Consider the following 17,927-nt stretch of genomic DNA (forward strand, 5'->3'; position numbering starts at 1 on the left):
AAGAAGAATGTGTCTGGGGTGAAGGAAGCTGGAACTCAAGTTTTCTGCTGCCGCGGAACGGACAAGGGCTCAGAAAAAAGGACTTGTGGAGGAAACGTGCCATATTTGAGCTTATCAAGTTTCAGGGAGAACGGTCTCATTAGAAGTCAAACAGCCTGCAAAGCTTGTACCCTCTAGTGTTTTCTTCATCAAACTAAAAAATAAAAGAGAATGGATAAAAGGCCCTTGTGCTGAGTTGAGCCTCGCACCCTTGTGGGAGGAAAGGACTGCTGCAAAAAGCCTTGGGGTTTTTGGAGTATCTTCACACACGCACACGGACACACACACACACACACGGACACGCCCCCTCCCGCCCCCACACACCGTCCCATGGGCCAAGACCTAACTTCGAGAGACAAGTAGAGAAGGAAAGGTATGCAAAACCACGGTCCCAGGGAGAGGCAAAGGCCGCTGGGGAGCAAGGAGCACAGCCTCCAGGCGGAAGGAAGGCCCACGTGGGGCCTGCCCCACTCCCTCCCAAACCAGGCCCCCAAGATTCACAGGGACAAAAACAAAAACAAGACAGGGCTGCTGCCATTTTCAAGCTTCAGAGTGACAGACAGCGGCATTTTTAGCTCGCCTGCAGGAGCTTTTGGAGACCTGGACCTCCCTGAAAGCAGAGGAGTTCAAAATCTGCAGTCACTGGTCGCCACGGGTTACCTCCTGTTTCTGTCTGGTGACTCAGGAGGTAATTGTAGCTTAGGGCGGAGAACCCGCCCGGTTTCTTTTGCTTTTGACCAGAGGCAGCCCTCTGTGGGGGTGGTGGAGGCAACCCCAGAGAGGGAGGGGTGCAGACAGCTCACAAGTTCAAGATCCTTTCTTCTCTATCAGCCTGTCATTCCAAGTATTACCCACTCTCCTCAATGAAGGGACTGTCTCCAGAAAACTCCGTTGGAGGGTGATTATAAAGTAACCCGAGAGCCTAAGGGCTGGTAATGTGCATTCATTTAACCCGAGGAGCTCCTGCCCCCACCGGGCTCTGAATGGAAGGTGCCTTCAGGGGGTACGTTTTGGTGGCAGGGTGGGGGCAGTACTGAGAGGTGAGTATGGCCCGAAATGTTGCCTGGAGCTTCTGAACTGGCTTTGGAGTCCTGGTTTTCAGCAGAGCCAGCCCCAGGGCCAGGCCCAGGGATGAGGAGAACACGATGGCAGAGGCCCACAGATTCCACCTGCTTCACAGCGTTGCAGGGGCATTCCTGTTCTCCACACAGGCCACCGCTCCACCCCGCAGGTCTCCTCCCCTCCGTCCTGGCACACACCCCGAGCGACCCGCAGAGGCGCGGGGAGGGTACACTGAGGCCCCCTGCCAGGTTCGGTGGTGCCCCAGTCAGTGTAAGCTGAATGAATAAATGGATGAAGGAAGGAGTGAATAAACTCCCCTTCCGTAGGCTAGACTGATTCTGGGATGTGCACCCAGCCGTGTGGAAGATGCTCTCCACTCCTCTACTTCTGAAGAGGGGTAAGGAAATTCCTTCCCATTCCTAAAAGGCCTGCTTACTGGGCCCCAGGGGATTTTCCTAGCAGTGGGGGGCGGGGGGTGTGGCAGGGGGGAGCATCTGATTTCCATCTCTCTCTCTCTCTCTCTCTCTCTCTCTCTCTCGTGTCATAAATGCCAACTGACTTTAGGGCTGTCCTCACAGAGGCAGGAGACCGAGGGGCTGTCAAAGTCCTTTAGAGAGTGGGCGAGCAGACCCTGCAGGTGAATGGAAGACCACGGCACCCTGGTTCCTGAGCACTTGCTGGTCAGAAAAGCAACAATAACTAGTCGTTGTTCTTAATGGGCTATCAACCCCACCTCACACCATCCAGAGAAAAAGCTTTCAGGTTGTTTGGGGGATGAGGACCTCACTGAGGCCAACTTCTCTCCACGGCTGCCAACACCCAGATGAGAAGGAGCATCTGGAGGGGAGAAAGTTCTCCTCCACCCGTTACCTGAATGGGCAAGCGGTTATTTGCCTGGGGTCCGCAAAGAGCCACGACGCAGTGAAGACAACATGAGTCCCACCGCCTGCCAGGAGACGTTGGGAGGGGACCAAGACACAAACTCCCCCTATTCACCCTGGTGACCACATACATCTGAGCCAGTTATGGAATGAAGGACGAGAAGGCTCCCCTAGCAAAGAAAGGCAACCTTCTCCCGGCAAATCCTTCCCAGATCTGAAAGGAACAGACTTGCCCCTTTCTCAGACTTGCCCCTTTCTCTGTCTTTTTCCCTTGGGGCTCTGCCTACCGCAGCCTGGCTTGCTGGGACCAGTTGCCCAGCTCCACTCCATTCCGCAAGCAATAGGAGACCCTCCTTCTCCACGCGTGTTTTGATCTTTCTCTCCTTTGAACTCCGTAAACAGTCCCTCCTCTGTCTGAATACTCTGGTGCATGAAGGCAGAATCGCAGCTCCGGGAGAAGGTGCTCATAATCTTCTGCAGATGATGCCGAGTCCTGCCGCGGTCTGCGGGGCATCCCCCCCACCCCACTCCTGCCCTGGCTCTTCCCCACCCCCAGCTTTTTTTTTTTTTTAACCACTTCTGCTTCCTTCATTTCTTTGCAGCTGCAGCAGGGAGCTATAGTAAAGCTACTGTATAGGATTTTGAAAGCAGGGCCTCTGAGAGCTTTCCAAACTCCACACAAGCCGGTTATTCTCTGCCTTGTTTTCTTTGGCTTCAGGTTAGTAACACAGAATGAGTCAAACAGTATTAACTTTCAATAGGGAAGTGGTGTGGTCAACCAAAGCTGTTTGCGGCTAGATTGTGCAGATAGGTAGGGCAGGTAATGAAGAACAGCTCATAACTCTGCGAGGAGGCGAACAAGGGAGGCAGGCCTCGCTCAGAAACATCGAACAATGAAGTCGACAGGGCTCAGACCATCTTTTTCAGTCGGCGGTGGAATGAACACTAAGGTCTCTGACCGGCCACCTTCAGGAAGCTGGCCATGTTGGGACTCTGTGGCTTGCACAATTGAGCACTTTGTGGGTAGAAGGATGTCTTTTTTTTTTTTTTTTCTTTTTTCTTTTTTTTTTCTTAAATGATGCCAAAGCCATGGGAAATCTAGTTAGGATGATTTCTTCTACTTGCGGCACATCACCTTTATTCATTTCTTGCTCTGGCTTGGGGAGTGATAGATGCACCGCCCCCACTCTGTCTTCCCCTGCTGTTCCTCCCCCATCTTCCCAGTCCCAGATCTCTGCCTCCCCAGGTTGGTGGGCTGGCTGCAGGTCCGCAGGGCCCCGGGGCGGGGTGGGGTGGGGGTTCTCCTTCTCCGGTTGGAAGACGATGCGTTGGAAGTGCCACTGTCCCTACAGACACGGATTGAGTCGTCCTTTGAGAAGCCGATGAAAGATCTTAAAAATCATCGGATCCTCTCTCATTCTGCAGATGGGGAAATGGAGGCTCTGAGAGGGGGACTGGGGGGCCCGCCGAGCTCCGCAGAGCCAGCCGGGGCCCGAAGCTGTGGCTCCCAGGCCAGGGGTCTTTCCACCAGGCCAGCCACCGCTCCCTTGCCCAGGGCTCAGGATTCCTTTTACAGTTGAACAGAGCAGCTCCCAAGATGAGCCCAGCCCTGCAGACTCAAATTTCAGCAGTTTCCAGTCCTTTCTGCCTGCCCTCAGCTGCCTATTTATTTTGCGCCTGGCTGAATCACCCAAGGAATAGAACGAGTTTCTCCCCACCTGCTCCTGGCAGCCAGTCAGCCAACTGAACAGGACAGAAAGCCGGCCTCTCTCTGGAGCCTTGAAAGATTCTCACCTCTGAGCGGCTACAGATTTGACTCTCGTCCTGGGAAACTGGCATGGAGGCTCAAGGGTGTAACATTTCACCTCCCTGAAATCTAATCCAGAAATCTCAGACAAGCAGCATATGTAAAGAGCCACGGGCTAAAAAAAAAAAGGGGGATAAGGACTCCTCCGGCTGCAGTAGGACCTCACATGCTCCAGCCGCCCTTCCCAAGCTTTTCACTGAGAGAGAAGGGAGTTCCAGGGTTGCAGAGGAAAAACTGCATTAGGCTTTGGAAAACAAATATATCTTAAAAGAAAAACCAGCTCTCTTCCACGGTCTGGGTTGCTTCTTTTTGTTTTCAATCTTCTTCAAGGGGACAGAGTAGTAGGTAAAGAAAATATCAAGATATTCTGATGGAGGGTGCCTGGGTGGCTCAGTCGTTAAGCGTCTGTCTTCAGCTCAGGTCATGATCCCAGGGTCCTGGGATCGAGTCCCACATCGGGCTCCCTGCTCTGTGGGAAGCCTGCTTCTCCCTCTCCCACTCCCCCTGCTTGTGTTCCCTCTCTCAGTGTGTCTTTCTCTGTCAAATAAACAAAATCTTAAAAAAAAAAAAGATATTCTGATGGCAAAAGATAAAATTCTCAGCAGCACGGATTTACAGTGGGGGCTGATTTGAATGTCTCTATTTTTTTCTCTACAAGTTTATTCTCCTCAATTCCAAGAGACCTCATGAGATGAAATCTACCTCCAAAAAAAAATAATTATTATTTTATTTAAGATCCCTAAGATTTTTGCTTAATATATACAAACAAAAATTTTTTCCATTATATTTTTCTATTATTTTACTACATAGCTCTTAGATTTCTACTAGCTAATTGATAAAACTGTTTACAAAGCACCTTGATATATATTATCTCAATTCATCCAAAACAACTCTATGCAGGAGACAGCTCCTATGACTATTCCCCTCTTATAAGATGACCCAGTGGAAGCTTCTAGATGTTAAGAGACTTGGCAGGCACACAGCAGTATGAGTGCTAACTCACGTTCAGTTAAGAAACAACTACATTTTCATAAAATCTCTGGAGAAGGACCACCCCTCTGCAAGGCCATCCAGTTAACAGGATTTTGCTTCACTGAGGAATAAGTCGTTGAAGTTGGTTCAGTACTTGGAATTAATAATAGGGTAAGAAGGAAAACAGAAAAAAGCCCTTATTGTATTGTATTCTGGGGGCCCGATCTGCCAGGATTTTTTTTTTTTTTTTAAATAACTTTGCCAATGGCAGATATTTGGCCCTCACTTGGGCAGAATTTCAGTAGTTCCCTTGGTAAGGGCTAAGGGAGAAGGGAAAGGGACCTATGTGTCCAGGGCATGTGCTAATATTTAAGAAGCTCCTCTCTTCCAGGCTGGTTGTCATCAATCTGCACAAGACCTTGGCCCGCCCCTGCCCACCCCACCAAGGATATCACCTTCCTGGTTTTACACTTGAGGAGGCTGAGCTTGGGGAGGCTAATCTGATCTCAGACGAGAGGGGAGGCTAAATGGGCAGCCAGCTCTCTAGGGGCCAGCCACCACTCCAGTCCACCTCTCAGTCTAGCTCATTTTATCCTCAACCCCCCCCACCCCCCAGCAAGGCAGGTGTCACTGAGCCCACTCTACAGATGGGAAAAGTGCTGTGCAGCTAGTAAGTAGCAGGGATCACACTTGAAGCCAGGCTGGTCCAGTTCCAGTTGCCTCTCTCCCTCCCTCCCTCCTTCCGGCTCAGAGCTCTCTGCTTCATTTCTGAAACCCGGGGCCCTGCCCTGTTGGCAAAGCTGAAGATGAACAAAAAGAGGTGACCCTGTGCATTTCTCCTCAGCTCTTTAAAATGAATGAACTGGGGGGCACCTGGGTGGCTCAGTTGGTTAGGTGACTGCCTTCGGCTCAGGTCATGATCCTGGAGTCCCAGGATCGAGCCCCACATCGGGCTCCCTGCTCAGCGGGGAGTCTGCTTCTCCCTCTGACCCTCCGCCATCTCGTGTTCTCTCTCTCATTCTCTCTCTTTCTCTCTCAAATAAAGTCTTTAAAAATAAATAAATAAAATGAACGAATTGGAAGTATCACAAAACCACTTTAAAGCCAAATAAAAATAAGGTGATACCAGGAACAAATCCAAAAGGGGCCATGGATGCATACAGTCCTTAAAAATTTACTGATTTTCAAAATATTTGCTTTTTATCTCAGATGACCAGAAGACTTACTTCTAGACCGTGGCGAACAAAAAACAAAAACAAAACCAACCAAACACATAGCATATCAAGTATTCGACATTTCGGTATATGAAAGAATCCTGAAAGACTTTCATAACAGCCTGAGTTTTAGTCAATACTGTCTTTAATGGAACCTGAGCATATGTAAATCATGGAAGTACCAAGCTAATGTATTGCCGTTAACTTACTTTATAGGGGTCTAGGGAGTTGGCAGATTAATTCGATTGTGTTTCTTTAAAAAAAAAAAAGAAAGGCAAACAGCAAAGAAATTTGCTTTGGGTACTTAAATTTTTTTTTAACCTTGATTTTTACCTGTAAGTGTATATCCACAATATCTGGCTATCGGCTGTAGCCAACTTAACCAGCAACACTGCATAACTTATTTGCACACAGAACTTGAGACAAGCACACCACATGTACATGCCCAGTCATGTTATGAAAGAGGCATTTCACATTCAACCAAACGTCAGTGTCTTCTGTGGTGTCGGATAATACAGTTGTAATGCCCAGTAATCGATTATACCTAATTTATCCCTTCTTTATTGCCAACTTTCCATTGCAAAAAACCTTCAAGACAAATGATTATAAAGGACAAGAATATAGAAAGAACAGAAAACAGCCATTGCAAGTTAGCTCAAATGAACTTAAACCCAGATCTAGTGCAAGGGGGTAGTTTTACTTATTTAAGCTGAACTTTTGGGGAGTTTTGTTTGTTTGTTTTCAAAATGCGAAGTGGAAAATGGCTATGCGTGGAAAAAATTCTCAAGCCACCCCAAAGTTGAGAAGCCCACCATGATAACGCCGTGACTGGTGCTGCCAACAACAGTCTTTCCCCAGCGTGGTTCCCAACCCCAGCCTTGGCGGTGGCGTGCCCAGCGCTGGGGCCCACCTGGTCCTGCAGCACCCAAGGTGACCAAGGCCCCGGCTTAGGTCCCCTGACAGTACAACTGGAGCCCCAGGTCGGGGGCTGCTCCCCCAGGCCACAGGGCACGCTCGTTGCAAACCTAGGCACCGCGCATGCGCAGAAGAGTCTCCAACTCTACGGTGGAGAGCACCTGTGTCGTCGAAATATGCCACTGAATGTCTTTGGAGGAAATGAAGAAAAGCCCTACCAAACAGATACCAAAATATCCAAAAAGCCCCAGAACAAGTCTAGCAAGACACATTGGTTTAGGGAACTTAGAAGGTGACTGAGTGTGTTTCCTAAGTCTGCAAAGCTTGCCTGTGGCTAACGGGTCCAGGCACCCCGGGGAGGTGAGCAGCTCTCCTCTGGGGCAAGAATTCAGACTCCAGGAGACTCTGGCATACTTCATGTCAGTTTTCTAGAACAGTGTGGAAGAGCCTCTCCTCCAGCCTGTCATGCATATATTGAAAAGAGCCTGCACGTTACGTCTCAGCACCCACTTCCGCTGTTACTCAGACAGGATTTTTCCCCTGGAATTTTTCACAAAGTTCACCATTTGGAGGTAAGGACATTTTACCAAAGAGGGACTTAGGAACAGTGCCCAGAGTGTTTCAAGGGTCCATAAAAATGCCAGAAAAGAAATTTTACTGGGTCTAAATACAAAAGGAAAACTGAAAAAAAAAAAAAAATCAAAATTTATAAATGTTTAATTAAATGTCTTAAAAAATGCAGCATGATGGCAACTTCATGAATTTTTAAACTTAGGATTCACATTTTTTTTGTTGTTGTTGTTTAGAGTTTTCTCATAGTCAAAGGATTCCAAGACTAAATGCAAATAATTGCTCCATCTTCTTGCTCCACACAGTGTGTTCTAAATGTTCTACAGATGCTGTCTCCTCCAGCCTCCCAGCCCTGTGAGGGCTATAGCCACTGTCCTTGGAGGCGCAGCCAGGCCAGCCACCCCCAACCAGGTATGGTCACCCACACAGTTAGCAAGTATCAGAATGGGGAATCTCAACCCTGATTGTAATTACATCGTTCAAGGCAGTGAAATCGGGGCCAAAGGTAATGAAATGAGTTACTCATAGCCAGATAATTTCAAAAACAAATGATAAAAGCCCTTTCAAAAATTTACAGCCAAAGGAAAAAAAAGGTATCTAACATATTATGCATGTGGGTACATGTGGGTATGTCCGATGTCACATAGGACAAAATCCCCTTCTCCCAGGGAAGGGGGGCCCAGGAGACTCAGCCTCGAAGGGGCCTTGTTTGTGGGGAACCTATGACTCTGTTTTCCTGACAATATTTTGTTACCCCTTCCAAGTGGGAATTAACTTGGAGATTATCTCATCCCATCACCTGGTTGGACGGAAGAGGAAAGTGAGGACCAGGACGAAAGTACTTAAGATAATTGACCAAGGTCACACCCACTGGCCTGGTGGCGCCAGTGTGAACCCAGGTCCTCCGTTCAGGATCCAGAGACTTTTCTACATGTTTTAAGATTAAGAAATGCAAGCCTAAATAGAGACAGATTTTTTTTTTTCCTTTTAGCCCTTCATGTACTAAATTCTAACAAGGACTGTGATATATTAGCTTAGATCCCGACCTCACTGGGATGACATTTAAAATAAAGCTTTGGGGTGGGGGGGCGCCTGGGTGGCTCAGTCGGTTAAGCATCTGCCTTTGGCTCAGATCATGATCCCAGGGTCCTGGGATGGAGCCCCACGTCAGGCTCCCTGCTCAGCAGGGGGAGGGGGGGTCTGCTTTTTCCTGACCCTCTGCTCCTCCCCCCTGCTTGTGTTCTCTCTCTCTCTCTCAAATAAATAAATAAAATCTTAAAAAATAAATAAACAAACTAGCGCTTCAGTTTGCAATAGCCCCGATGGAAAGAGAAATCCAAGGGAATGATCTAAGTTTCACTGCATGCTTCTTCACTTCCCTGTCCTCCTCTATTAGACTGAGAGGGTACTTAGATCTTCTCCTGGGGTTCTTCCTGGTACCTACCTGGAAGGATTTCTCCCCCTTCCTTTCTGCAGCAATACAAATACCAAATAAAAATCTTAGTGACTTCGGTATAGATAGGGCTAGTTACCAAGAGGTTGCCGGCCTCCCCAGTCTTGGTGAGGGGATGGAGGGGGGTTATCACTGCTCCCAGGGGGAGAAGGGTACTTTCCCCAGGATCCTCTTATATTTCCACTTGTCCAAGGGAACCTTTTGGACCTTGGCCCGAATTAAGTCTGTCGAAAACTCAAGGGTCAGGGACATCTTTATGTATATAAAATTCTTCTTATTCTAGTTTGATACTACTGAAAATAATAAACAGAATGAGATTCTAAAGTTTACTAGACACATTTAGGCAGATTATTATTAATCCTTTAAAAATTGCTTTTGCCAAGTCTTGGGGTAGTTGGGGAGCTTAGCACAGTGGAAGTCACCCAGAATGTCCATCTTAGTACCTAAATGCCTTTCAGAGTGGGGAGGAGGAATATAAATAAGTAGAACATTTCTGCCTCTTGGAGCTTCTGTCTGTCTCCTACTTTATATCTGGGTGGGAGGGAAGAAAGCATTATTTCCTTTTTCTTTTGTGAATCAGGATTTCATCTAGAAAGAACTAAGGTCCAAATCTGATATTTGAAGAATCCAAGGGATTAAGTAGATCACTGTTCATTACCTGGAAGAAATGCTTAAGCATTTCTGAGCAAACAAAGTGACTGTAGATGGATAATTACAATCCTGAGCTCATAGATCTATAAAACTCCTTTCCAGTCCACTAGCCAGTGAGGAGCAAAGGACACAAGTTTCTATCCTTCTAGAGGACTGGACCCTCTGGTCCCCACCTGGATCCTCAAGGAAGCTCTTTGCCAAAGTGGGGGACCAGGACTTGGAATATTCACCTGGTGATCATTTTGTCACATTATCTGTCTTTCCTGCAGGCCCACACCGGGGGTCCCTGCTTCAGGTCCCTGTTGATGCCTGGCCCCCAAGCAGACCCTGGGGACAGATGTGGAGCCAACCATTGGTACCTGGGGCCACGTGGCTGCGTGTTGGGTCGTGCCCCCTATCCCAGGGTGTAGGGCACTGTAACCCCATCCACCAGAAAACGCTAGTTCCTTGTCTATCCAATGACTTCCCAGGCTCTGAGGCTCTGCTTTCTTGAAGACTGTATTTGAACCAGAATTGTATTGATAAACCCTCCTAATAAAAAATATCTGAAACAGAAATTTCAATACAATGAAGCCCAAGGAGCAGATGGTGCAGTTCTTAAAACCAAACATTGGCGTCTGTGGGTCGCCGTGTCTGGACTGCTTCTTTCCAGTTCTGGCTTCCTGATGGTGTAACCTTTGGCAAGGGACCTCACTTCTCTTTGCTTCGACTTCCTTACCTGTTCTTGCAAAGATGATATCAACTAATCTACGGGAAGCTCTCTGAACGGTGTTGGGCGAACAATGGTACTAAGTGCTAGCTATTATTATTATTAGGTGTTTTTATTATTATTATTATTATTTTAATTAATTAATTAATTAATTTTTAAAGATTTTATTTATTCATTTGAGACACAGATAGAGAAAGCATGAGCAGGGGGCAGAGGGAGACAGAGAAGCAGGCTCCCGCTGAGCCAGGAGCCCGATGTGGGGCTCGATCCCAGGACCCTGGGATCATGACCTGAGCCGAAGGCAGATGCTTAACCATTTGAGCCACCCAGGCGCCCCTATTATTATTTTTAAAGATTTTATTCATTTATTTGACAGAGAGAGAGACAGCAAGAGAGAGTGCATGAGCAGGGGGAGTGGGAGAGGGAGAAGCAGGCTCCCCACTGAGCAGGGAGAACCATGCTGGCTCGATCCCAGGACCCCGAGATCATGATCTGAGCTGAAGGCAGACACTTAATGACTGAGCCACCCAGGCGCCCCATGTGTTTTTATTACTAAGAGAAAATAATATTTTAAAAACCCCGTGCCTTAGTCAGTCACAAAAGCAATCTGTAAACATTTCTGCTCATCCTGCACTTTTCTAAAGAAGCTTGATTTTTAGGCCCATTATCGCCATAGTTTATAGGTACTTTTCACGCATTCCTCTTTTTCTCTCCAAAAATGCTCTCCATGTTTAAGGATCTTGTTTCTTCTGTCTCTCTGTTAGAGATTTGCTGCTTCCATTCAAACTCATAAAAGGAAATATATTTGTGTGATGTAATCTCAACAAAGTCCTCCGGTGGACCTATTTTAACTATGATTCCCTATTCAAAAAAGGTTAGTCAGCAAGAAGGCTAGTGCCCCAGAAAAAAGCATTTTCCAAAGTTTTTAAGGACTCCACCTAGCTATCTGTGATTGTGAATTCCAAGCCAGCACAACACAGTTTCTGTGAGGGACTCCTTGAACCTGAGGCCAGGAGTTGCCCCAGAAATGGCCAATATTTGCTGTATTAATCTTTTCAAGTTTTAATTAGGTTACTCAGTGTTCCAGATGTAACCGATACCTGGCCAGACAGGGGATGGCTTGTGACATCAGAATGACTACCCAATTCATATCCCTGGGATCCCCACCCCCTGCCATCGGGTCGCTCAGGGTCCCAACTGCTTAATCTCTCCTTAGCAAAATATCTTCCTCCATGGCACTGAGGTACTACATAGTCTCTGCAGAGAATATGCTTCAGTAACTTAATACCATCATATTACAGATGCATGGGTTCTAGAGCTAGAGTTTTTCACCGGATCCCCCCAAATAAAAAAATATACATAAAAATAGCTCTCAAATATCCTTGTCCTGAAAAATCCCTTTGTCAGTCTATCTTTCACATTTAATGAAATAAACGTGACTATCTCTCAATATATTACAAGGCTCAAAGTGTTCTATCTATGAACTGAACACAGATTCCCCATTGCTGCTTGCGAGAACGGAGCCCAGCCCAGAATACCTTCTGATGGGGCTCTTCTCCACGATAAATTCAATTTTTCATCCATTGGTAATTTTTCTATTAGTCTGAGATGTCAATAAAATCCCGTGGAATGTGGGAAAAAACAAGTTGTGACTCCCTAGGCGGCAGGTCAGTTGCTCTAAGTAACCATCTGAGGTGAAAACCATTTTCCATTCTCTTTGGAATGCACTTTTTGCTGCACCTTCAGAAAACCAGGAAACTGAGGCGGAAAGCATCAAGTGATCCCACTGGGCTGGCTGACGGTCGGCTGTGGCATGTTCTCTAGTGCTTAGTCCTTTTTACCTCAGTGTCAAGGCAAGCGACATAAGGTTCCCTGCTGGGTTTTTGCTCGAGTGTTTCAGGTTGAAGTCTCCATGCCTGCCACGAGGCACCGCCATTTGCCCCTTCTAGACCATCTCCCAGCTGGCATGAATGTGAGAAGTCCTGTAAACCAACACCTCATTTCAAACTCGAGGCTACAAAGCCACGTCAGAGAGTCTAGAAGAGGTCAGCGTACAGACAGCACAGGTGGATGGAGAGGTGCAGTGGACGGACCGACAGATGGATGGACGGACGGGAGTGCAGGACTATGTACCAGGAGTACGTACTATTCATCACCAACTGTTTCTTTTTAACCAAGGCACATCATTTCAGTTCCCTGGGCTTTTCCCTTTTTTCTAATCTGAGGCCATTAAGGCCCAGAGGCTCTCTCTTCAGCTCCCCCAGTCTTTGATCTCATGAAACAACAGAACTTTCCAAAACTACTGACCTGAGAATGCTGGAGCCACTTTGCCAGGATCGACCAGAATTCATAGCCCCATAATGATAATAGGGACTTGGGAGGTGTTATTAATCCAGAGATGTGACACTGTCTGGGCACCTGATTGACATGCAATGACCTCTCTTAACATGACATTAGAAAGTGAATTATCCACAATAGCCAAGACCAGAGACAACCTAAGTGTCCATCAATAAATGAATGGATAAAAAATACACACACACACCCAATGGGATATTATTCAGCCTTATAAGGAAGGAAATTCTGCCATTTGCCACAACATGAATGAACATCGAGGGCATTATGCTACGTGAAATAAGTCAAATAGAGAAAGACAAGTACTGAGTACTGTATGATCTCACATGTAAAATCTAAAAAAAAAAAAAAGAACTCTTAGAAACAGAAAGCAGCAGATTGGTGGATGCCAGGGGCAGGAGACGGGGGCCGAGCGGGAGTGCAGGGACGTGGGTGAAGGTGGTCAAAGGGTACAAGCGACTAGTTATAAGATGAACAAGTCCTGGGGATGTAATGTATAGCGTGATGACTATAGTTAACAGTGCTGTATTGTATACTTGAAAGTTGCCAGGTGAACAGATCTTAAAAGTTCTCATCACACACATACACACACATACACACAAACAGTAACTGTTTGAGGTGATGGATGTGTTAACTCATCTTATAGCGGCAATCATTGTGCAATATATACATATATCAAATCATGTTGTAAACCTGAAACTTACACGATGTTATATGTCAATTATATCTCAGTAAAGCTGAAAAACACTCTCTTGATTTTCTCTTTACAAAAAAAGAGAAAGAATGAAAGAAAGAAAGAAAGGAAGGAAGGAAGAAAGAGGGAGGCTGTGAGCAGAGCTTCATCAAAAAGTAGTTCCCACCTCGAATCTAGATTTTCACATAATGAGGAAGACAGCACACGAAAATTAGCACTGAGGGCCCACCCTTGCTTCTTGGGGTGAATAGAGAAGTCGGCATTACTCAAGCCACCCCGGGAGTCTGTGTGCATTCGGTTTTTTTTCTAGAAGTCCTTTGTGCTGTGTGGGACTATCTACCTGGGACTGACACCTCTCTATACCATGCCTACTACCTTCCATTTAATTTTTCCTACGACCCCAAATTCCATTTGGCAGGAAAGACTCCATAAAAACGGGTGTCTCCTTGGAGCAAATCCCTTCTGTCTGTTCAAAGAGCCCTTCTCAATAATGACTCTTTTCTGAAGTTATAAAACAGCAGAACAGTAAACTGTATATACAGGCAGGTCATTACAATACCGTATTTTCCTGCTCTGACTGCCAATTCTTAAAAGTCAGAGCACCCACCATTTGTCTTCTGAAGCTCAGCCGCCTGGGTGGGTCTTTGAATATTACGGGAAATATGGGCAGTGGGGCAAAACCCGCCCCCTTTTTTTATTCACGAGAGAGTAACAGGTAGAGGTATACCAAGGGGTCACTGGTTTAGGCTTATTCCTCCAGGCGGGTCAGCATTAGAACGACTTCTGTTTTTTTTTTTTTATTATGTTCAGTTAGCCACCATATAGTACATCATTAGTTTTTGATACAGTGTTCAATGATTGAACGGCTTCTATTTTTTTGAAGAGAGAGATTCTACAGCCACCTGATGGGCCTTTCTCAAAGTTTAATTACCCTCAAAGTCAACTTCCTTACACCTCACAACTGCCTGCCCCCAGCCCTGTGCCTTGCTAGAACCGAAGCCTGCTTCCTCTCTGGTCCTCTGTGGAAAGCCAAGGCGCCTGCGCCATGTTTCTGTCACGTTATTAACATAACAGGGTCACTATGAGTCTTCAGTTTGCCGCTCCTACTTGGGAAACCTATGAAGGTGGGTTTGGTTGTCACTGTGTGGTCCCGTGCCCGTGACCTGCTTTTCAAACGTAAATTGGGATCGGGGGACGCTATCAACTCCCAGAGTTTCCTGAGTCTGGGCATGACCAGATCATCTCCATGACTTCAAGAGACAAAGCTGAGAGGGGGTAAATGAGGTCAGAAATAAAGGGAGTCACGGACTAGGCAAATGGCAGTAAGGGGACGGTGAATGGAATACCATGCCCCGGGGGGGCTGTCCCAGGTGGGTATGGTGGTTCCTTGTGCGGGGTGGGGGTGGGGGGTTCTCCCCACTCTAGGGCATTGAGAAAGCTGAGGCAGTGCATGGGATGGTTCTAGCAGGTGATTGAGACACGCTGAGGCTGCAGCCAGGACCCCAGGAGGCACTGCCACAGCTGGGGTGAGCACAGGGTGACCTGTAGAACCACGCCTGGGGGCGGCCCCACTGCCCCAGCAGCATCCCCACTGTGAGAAGCGCCTCTGGAGGACTGCCCCGCCGAGCCCCAGCCTCAGAGGCAGCCAGGGAACCTCTACTGGGGATGGAGAACATTGCTGAGTTCATTCTCTGTGCCAGGCACAGAGCACTGTCTCCTTCTGTCTTAGAAAGAGGCTCTTACGATTGTCTCCATTGTAGATGAGGAGACTGAGGTCCAGGGAGGCTCCGTAACTTGCTGAAGGCTTATGTGCGTGAACCAGAACTCCACTTGTTTTGCCCCCAGAGCCCAAATTCCTAACCACTCCGGTTTACGACCTGACCTCCCTGCATCTCAACCTCCAGGCATAGTGGGAAGCCCTGTTTTTGAATCGCTCTCCCATCAGAAGAGAGAGTACTCATTTTCCACCAGGGACCTGATACGGTTTGGAGGCATGCCGGCGCTGGGCAGAACCCAGCCTCCGTCCTGGGGAAGGGTGTGGCTCTGGAAAAGAGTGTTACTCTTGTATTTACTCAAAGATAGTCATTAAGTCACCGTGAAGACATCTTTCTGCAGACTAAACAACCCCACTGCTTTTTAAAAAAGCTCTCCTCACAGGAGTTCTTTTTTTGGTACCGTCTTTCTATATTTACTGGTTTTCCCCCAGGAATTCTTCTGCCCTCCCATTCTCTATTTTCATCAGTCCTGTAATAAGATTCTGATCTGTGCCACAGAAAGAAAAAGGTCATTTTCATAGTTTTCATCTCTGGCCTTAACAAATGAATAAAAGGCCAGCATGGATAGTAATCAGCCCCTTGTGGTCCACTCTGAAGCTCAGGTATTTTTTTGGCCTCCCCTGTGGCTGGCCAATCTTCCATTTACTGTTTGTTTCTGATCCTGTTGAACTTCACCGTGTATTTGAGGGACTAGTCCTCAGTCTCCTGCAGCCCCCAAATACTTCGAACACGCACCTGACTCAGCCCGATTTGCTTCTCTGCCCCCTAAGAGAATGCTTTAAAAGGAGCCCAGGGCTCAGAGACAAACTTTGAGGGGTGAGTGCCAACAATAAAATCCTTTCTCCCTGCAGGGGCCTCACAGTCCTCTCTGACAGAGGTTTTAGCCACATTTGAGCAGTGACAGTTCAACCCAAGGATTCTGAGATACCATCCCTGGTGCCTCAGTTTACCAGCCCAGAAGGTATGCCAGCCCCATGGGGGGCCCACTTACTTCGAGGTTCTCGGGGTCCATCCACTGTGATTTTGATGGCTCTGTGGTAAGTGGCAACTTGCGGTGGATTTGTGAAGACGGTGATGGTCAGAGTGAAGCTTTTCCCTGTAGGAGCACAAAAGAGAACACCGAAAAATGAGGGCATGGTCTGAATATATCTTCTGGGTAGTTGACCATTAATTTATGCTTTCCAGCCCTCAGACTGGAAAGGTGGTACTTCTTCAGCATACGTGAGTGGTTTTTCCAACACTGCCTTAGCTTTGGCTTCCCTTAAATTCTGGAATGCACACCTTTGGTGTTTGTCTAGATTAACACTTTGCATGGTTATGCGGCTTTCGTTAAATCATCAATAAACAACACAGGATCAAGAGAGATTCGGTTTTGTTTTCTTTCAAGTCGAGACTCCAGGGAACATGGGATCGGATTGGCAGCTGTCCACTCCCCCGTAACTGTCCCCAAGGAGTAAAAGAAACCATATCCCTCTTTCCCTTCTAACATTGCCTGTCCCTCTAAGGGTTAGGAAACACAGAATTCCTGAGTTGGTGAATAGGCAAAGTTAAAATTATTCTCTCTGTATTTCAAAAACACTAATTGCTGGTTAATTGACTTTAAATATTACTTTTAAATGCTAGATGTCATTAGAGGCACTCAAGAGATTGGCCAGACAAAATTTATAGTCAATAAACTGACTTAACGATATGTAACTGACAGATTGAGATTCAATAAGGACTATAAACATATATACACACGTGGATCTCCACCTAAGCAGTTTACGTACACACGTGGGACATGAGCGTGTTTTCATTACAGATGTCTACCATGATGCTTTTGGTAACTTTTAAAAACTATTTAAAAATATTTTTATAAGTTAGAAGACAATTACTAACATGGAAGTAAATAATTAATATAAATAGACCAACAATTAATATTAATAATATAAGTATTAATGTGCACCTATATTAGTAATTTAAAACACTTCTTCTTGGCCAAGTGGTTCAGAGGATGAACTCTGGGTTTGAACTCTGGCTAGCTGTCCTTTGGCAAGGCCCTAGACCCCTCTGTGCCTCAGCATTTCCCATAGCATGCTGTACCTCATAGCATTTTGGGGGAAGTTAAATGAGTTCACAGGAGTAACCATTAAAACAGTATCTGGGGCATGATATTCGAAGGTATGCGTGCGAGTGTGTGTGTGTGTGTGTGTGTGTGTGTGTGTTGTGCTCACTTTTACTATTTTTCTTTTTCTCTTTCTCAGAGTTCCCCAACAGGATTCTAAGGTTTGACTAAGCATGATGTTCGGACCGCCCACATCAGGGCAGTGGGTTTCTATTTAACAGTTTCTCTTCTTAGTCATGTAAAATGAAACAAAACCAAAAAGAAACGAAAGGAAAACAAAACAGGTCCATTCATTCCCCTATCTGTTCTGAAACTGTTTAAAAATCAACTTGTCCAAAAAAAAAAAAATGAACTTGTCCTCCTTCCTCAAGTTAGAGCAGGATACTTTCAACTGTCATGCATGTTTTAATACAAAAGAAAGCCACAAAAAAAGTTCAGTAAAAATACAGTAGACCCTCCAACGGCACAGAGGTTAGGGGTGATGACCCCTGCACTGTTGAAATTCGTGTATAACCTTTGACCTACCCAAAACTACCATTAGCCTACTGCTGACCGGAAGACTCACCCGCAATGTAAGCAGTCAATTAACACATATTTTGCATTTCCTTTGTATTATATACTGTGTTCTTACAATACAGTAAGCTAGAGAAAAGAAAACATTATTAAGAAAATCGTAAGGAAAATACGTTTACAGTCCTATACTGTATTTATCGGAAAAAATCTGCATGT

The 17,927-nt window shown here is 46.3% G+C and overlaps 1 protein-coding gene across 1 annotated transcript in view; it reads right to left on the reverse strand.

The window, feature by feature from the left end:
* The window catches only part of RUNX1 (RUNX family transcription factor 1), a 158,027-nt gene that overhangs the window by 49,524 nt on the left and 90,576 nt on the right, over positions 1 to 17,927 (reverse strand). The window contains exon 5 of the mRNA XM_035017655.1: positions 16,086 to 16,190. Within this exon, the coding sequence (XP_034873546.1) occupies positions 16,086 to 16,190 (105 nt within the window). The remainder of the gene's footprint in view (positions 1 to 16,085; positions 16,191 to 17,927) is intronic.

Source organism: Mirounga leonina, unplaced genomic scaffold (assembly GCF_011800145.1).
Source record: "Mirounga leonina isolate KUSES-001 unplaced genomic scaffold, KU_Mleo_1.0 Mir_172, whole genome shotgun sequence".
In the NCBI taxonomy this organism is placed as follows: Eukaryota; Metazoa; Chordata; class Mammalia; order Carnivora; family Phocidae; genus Mirounga; species Mirounga leonina.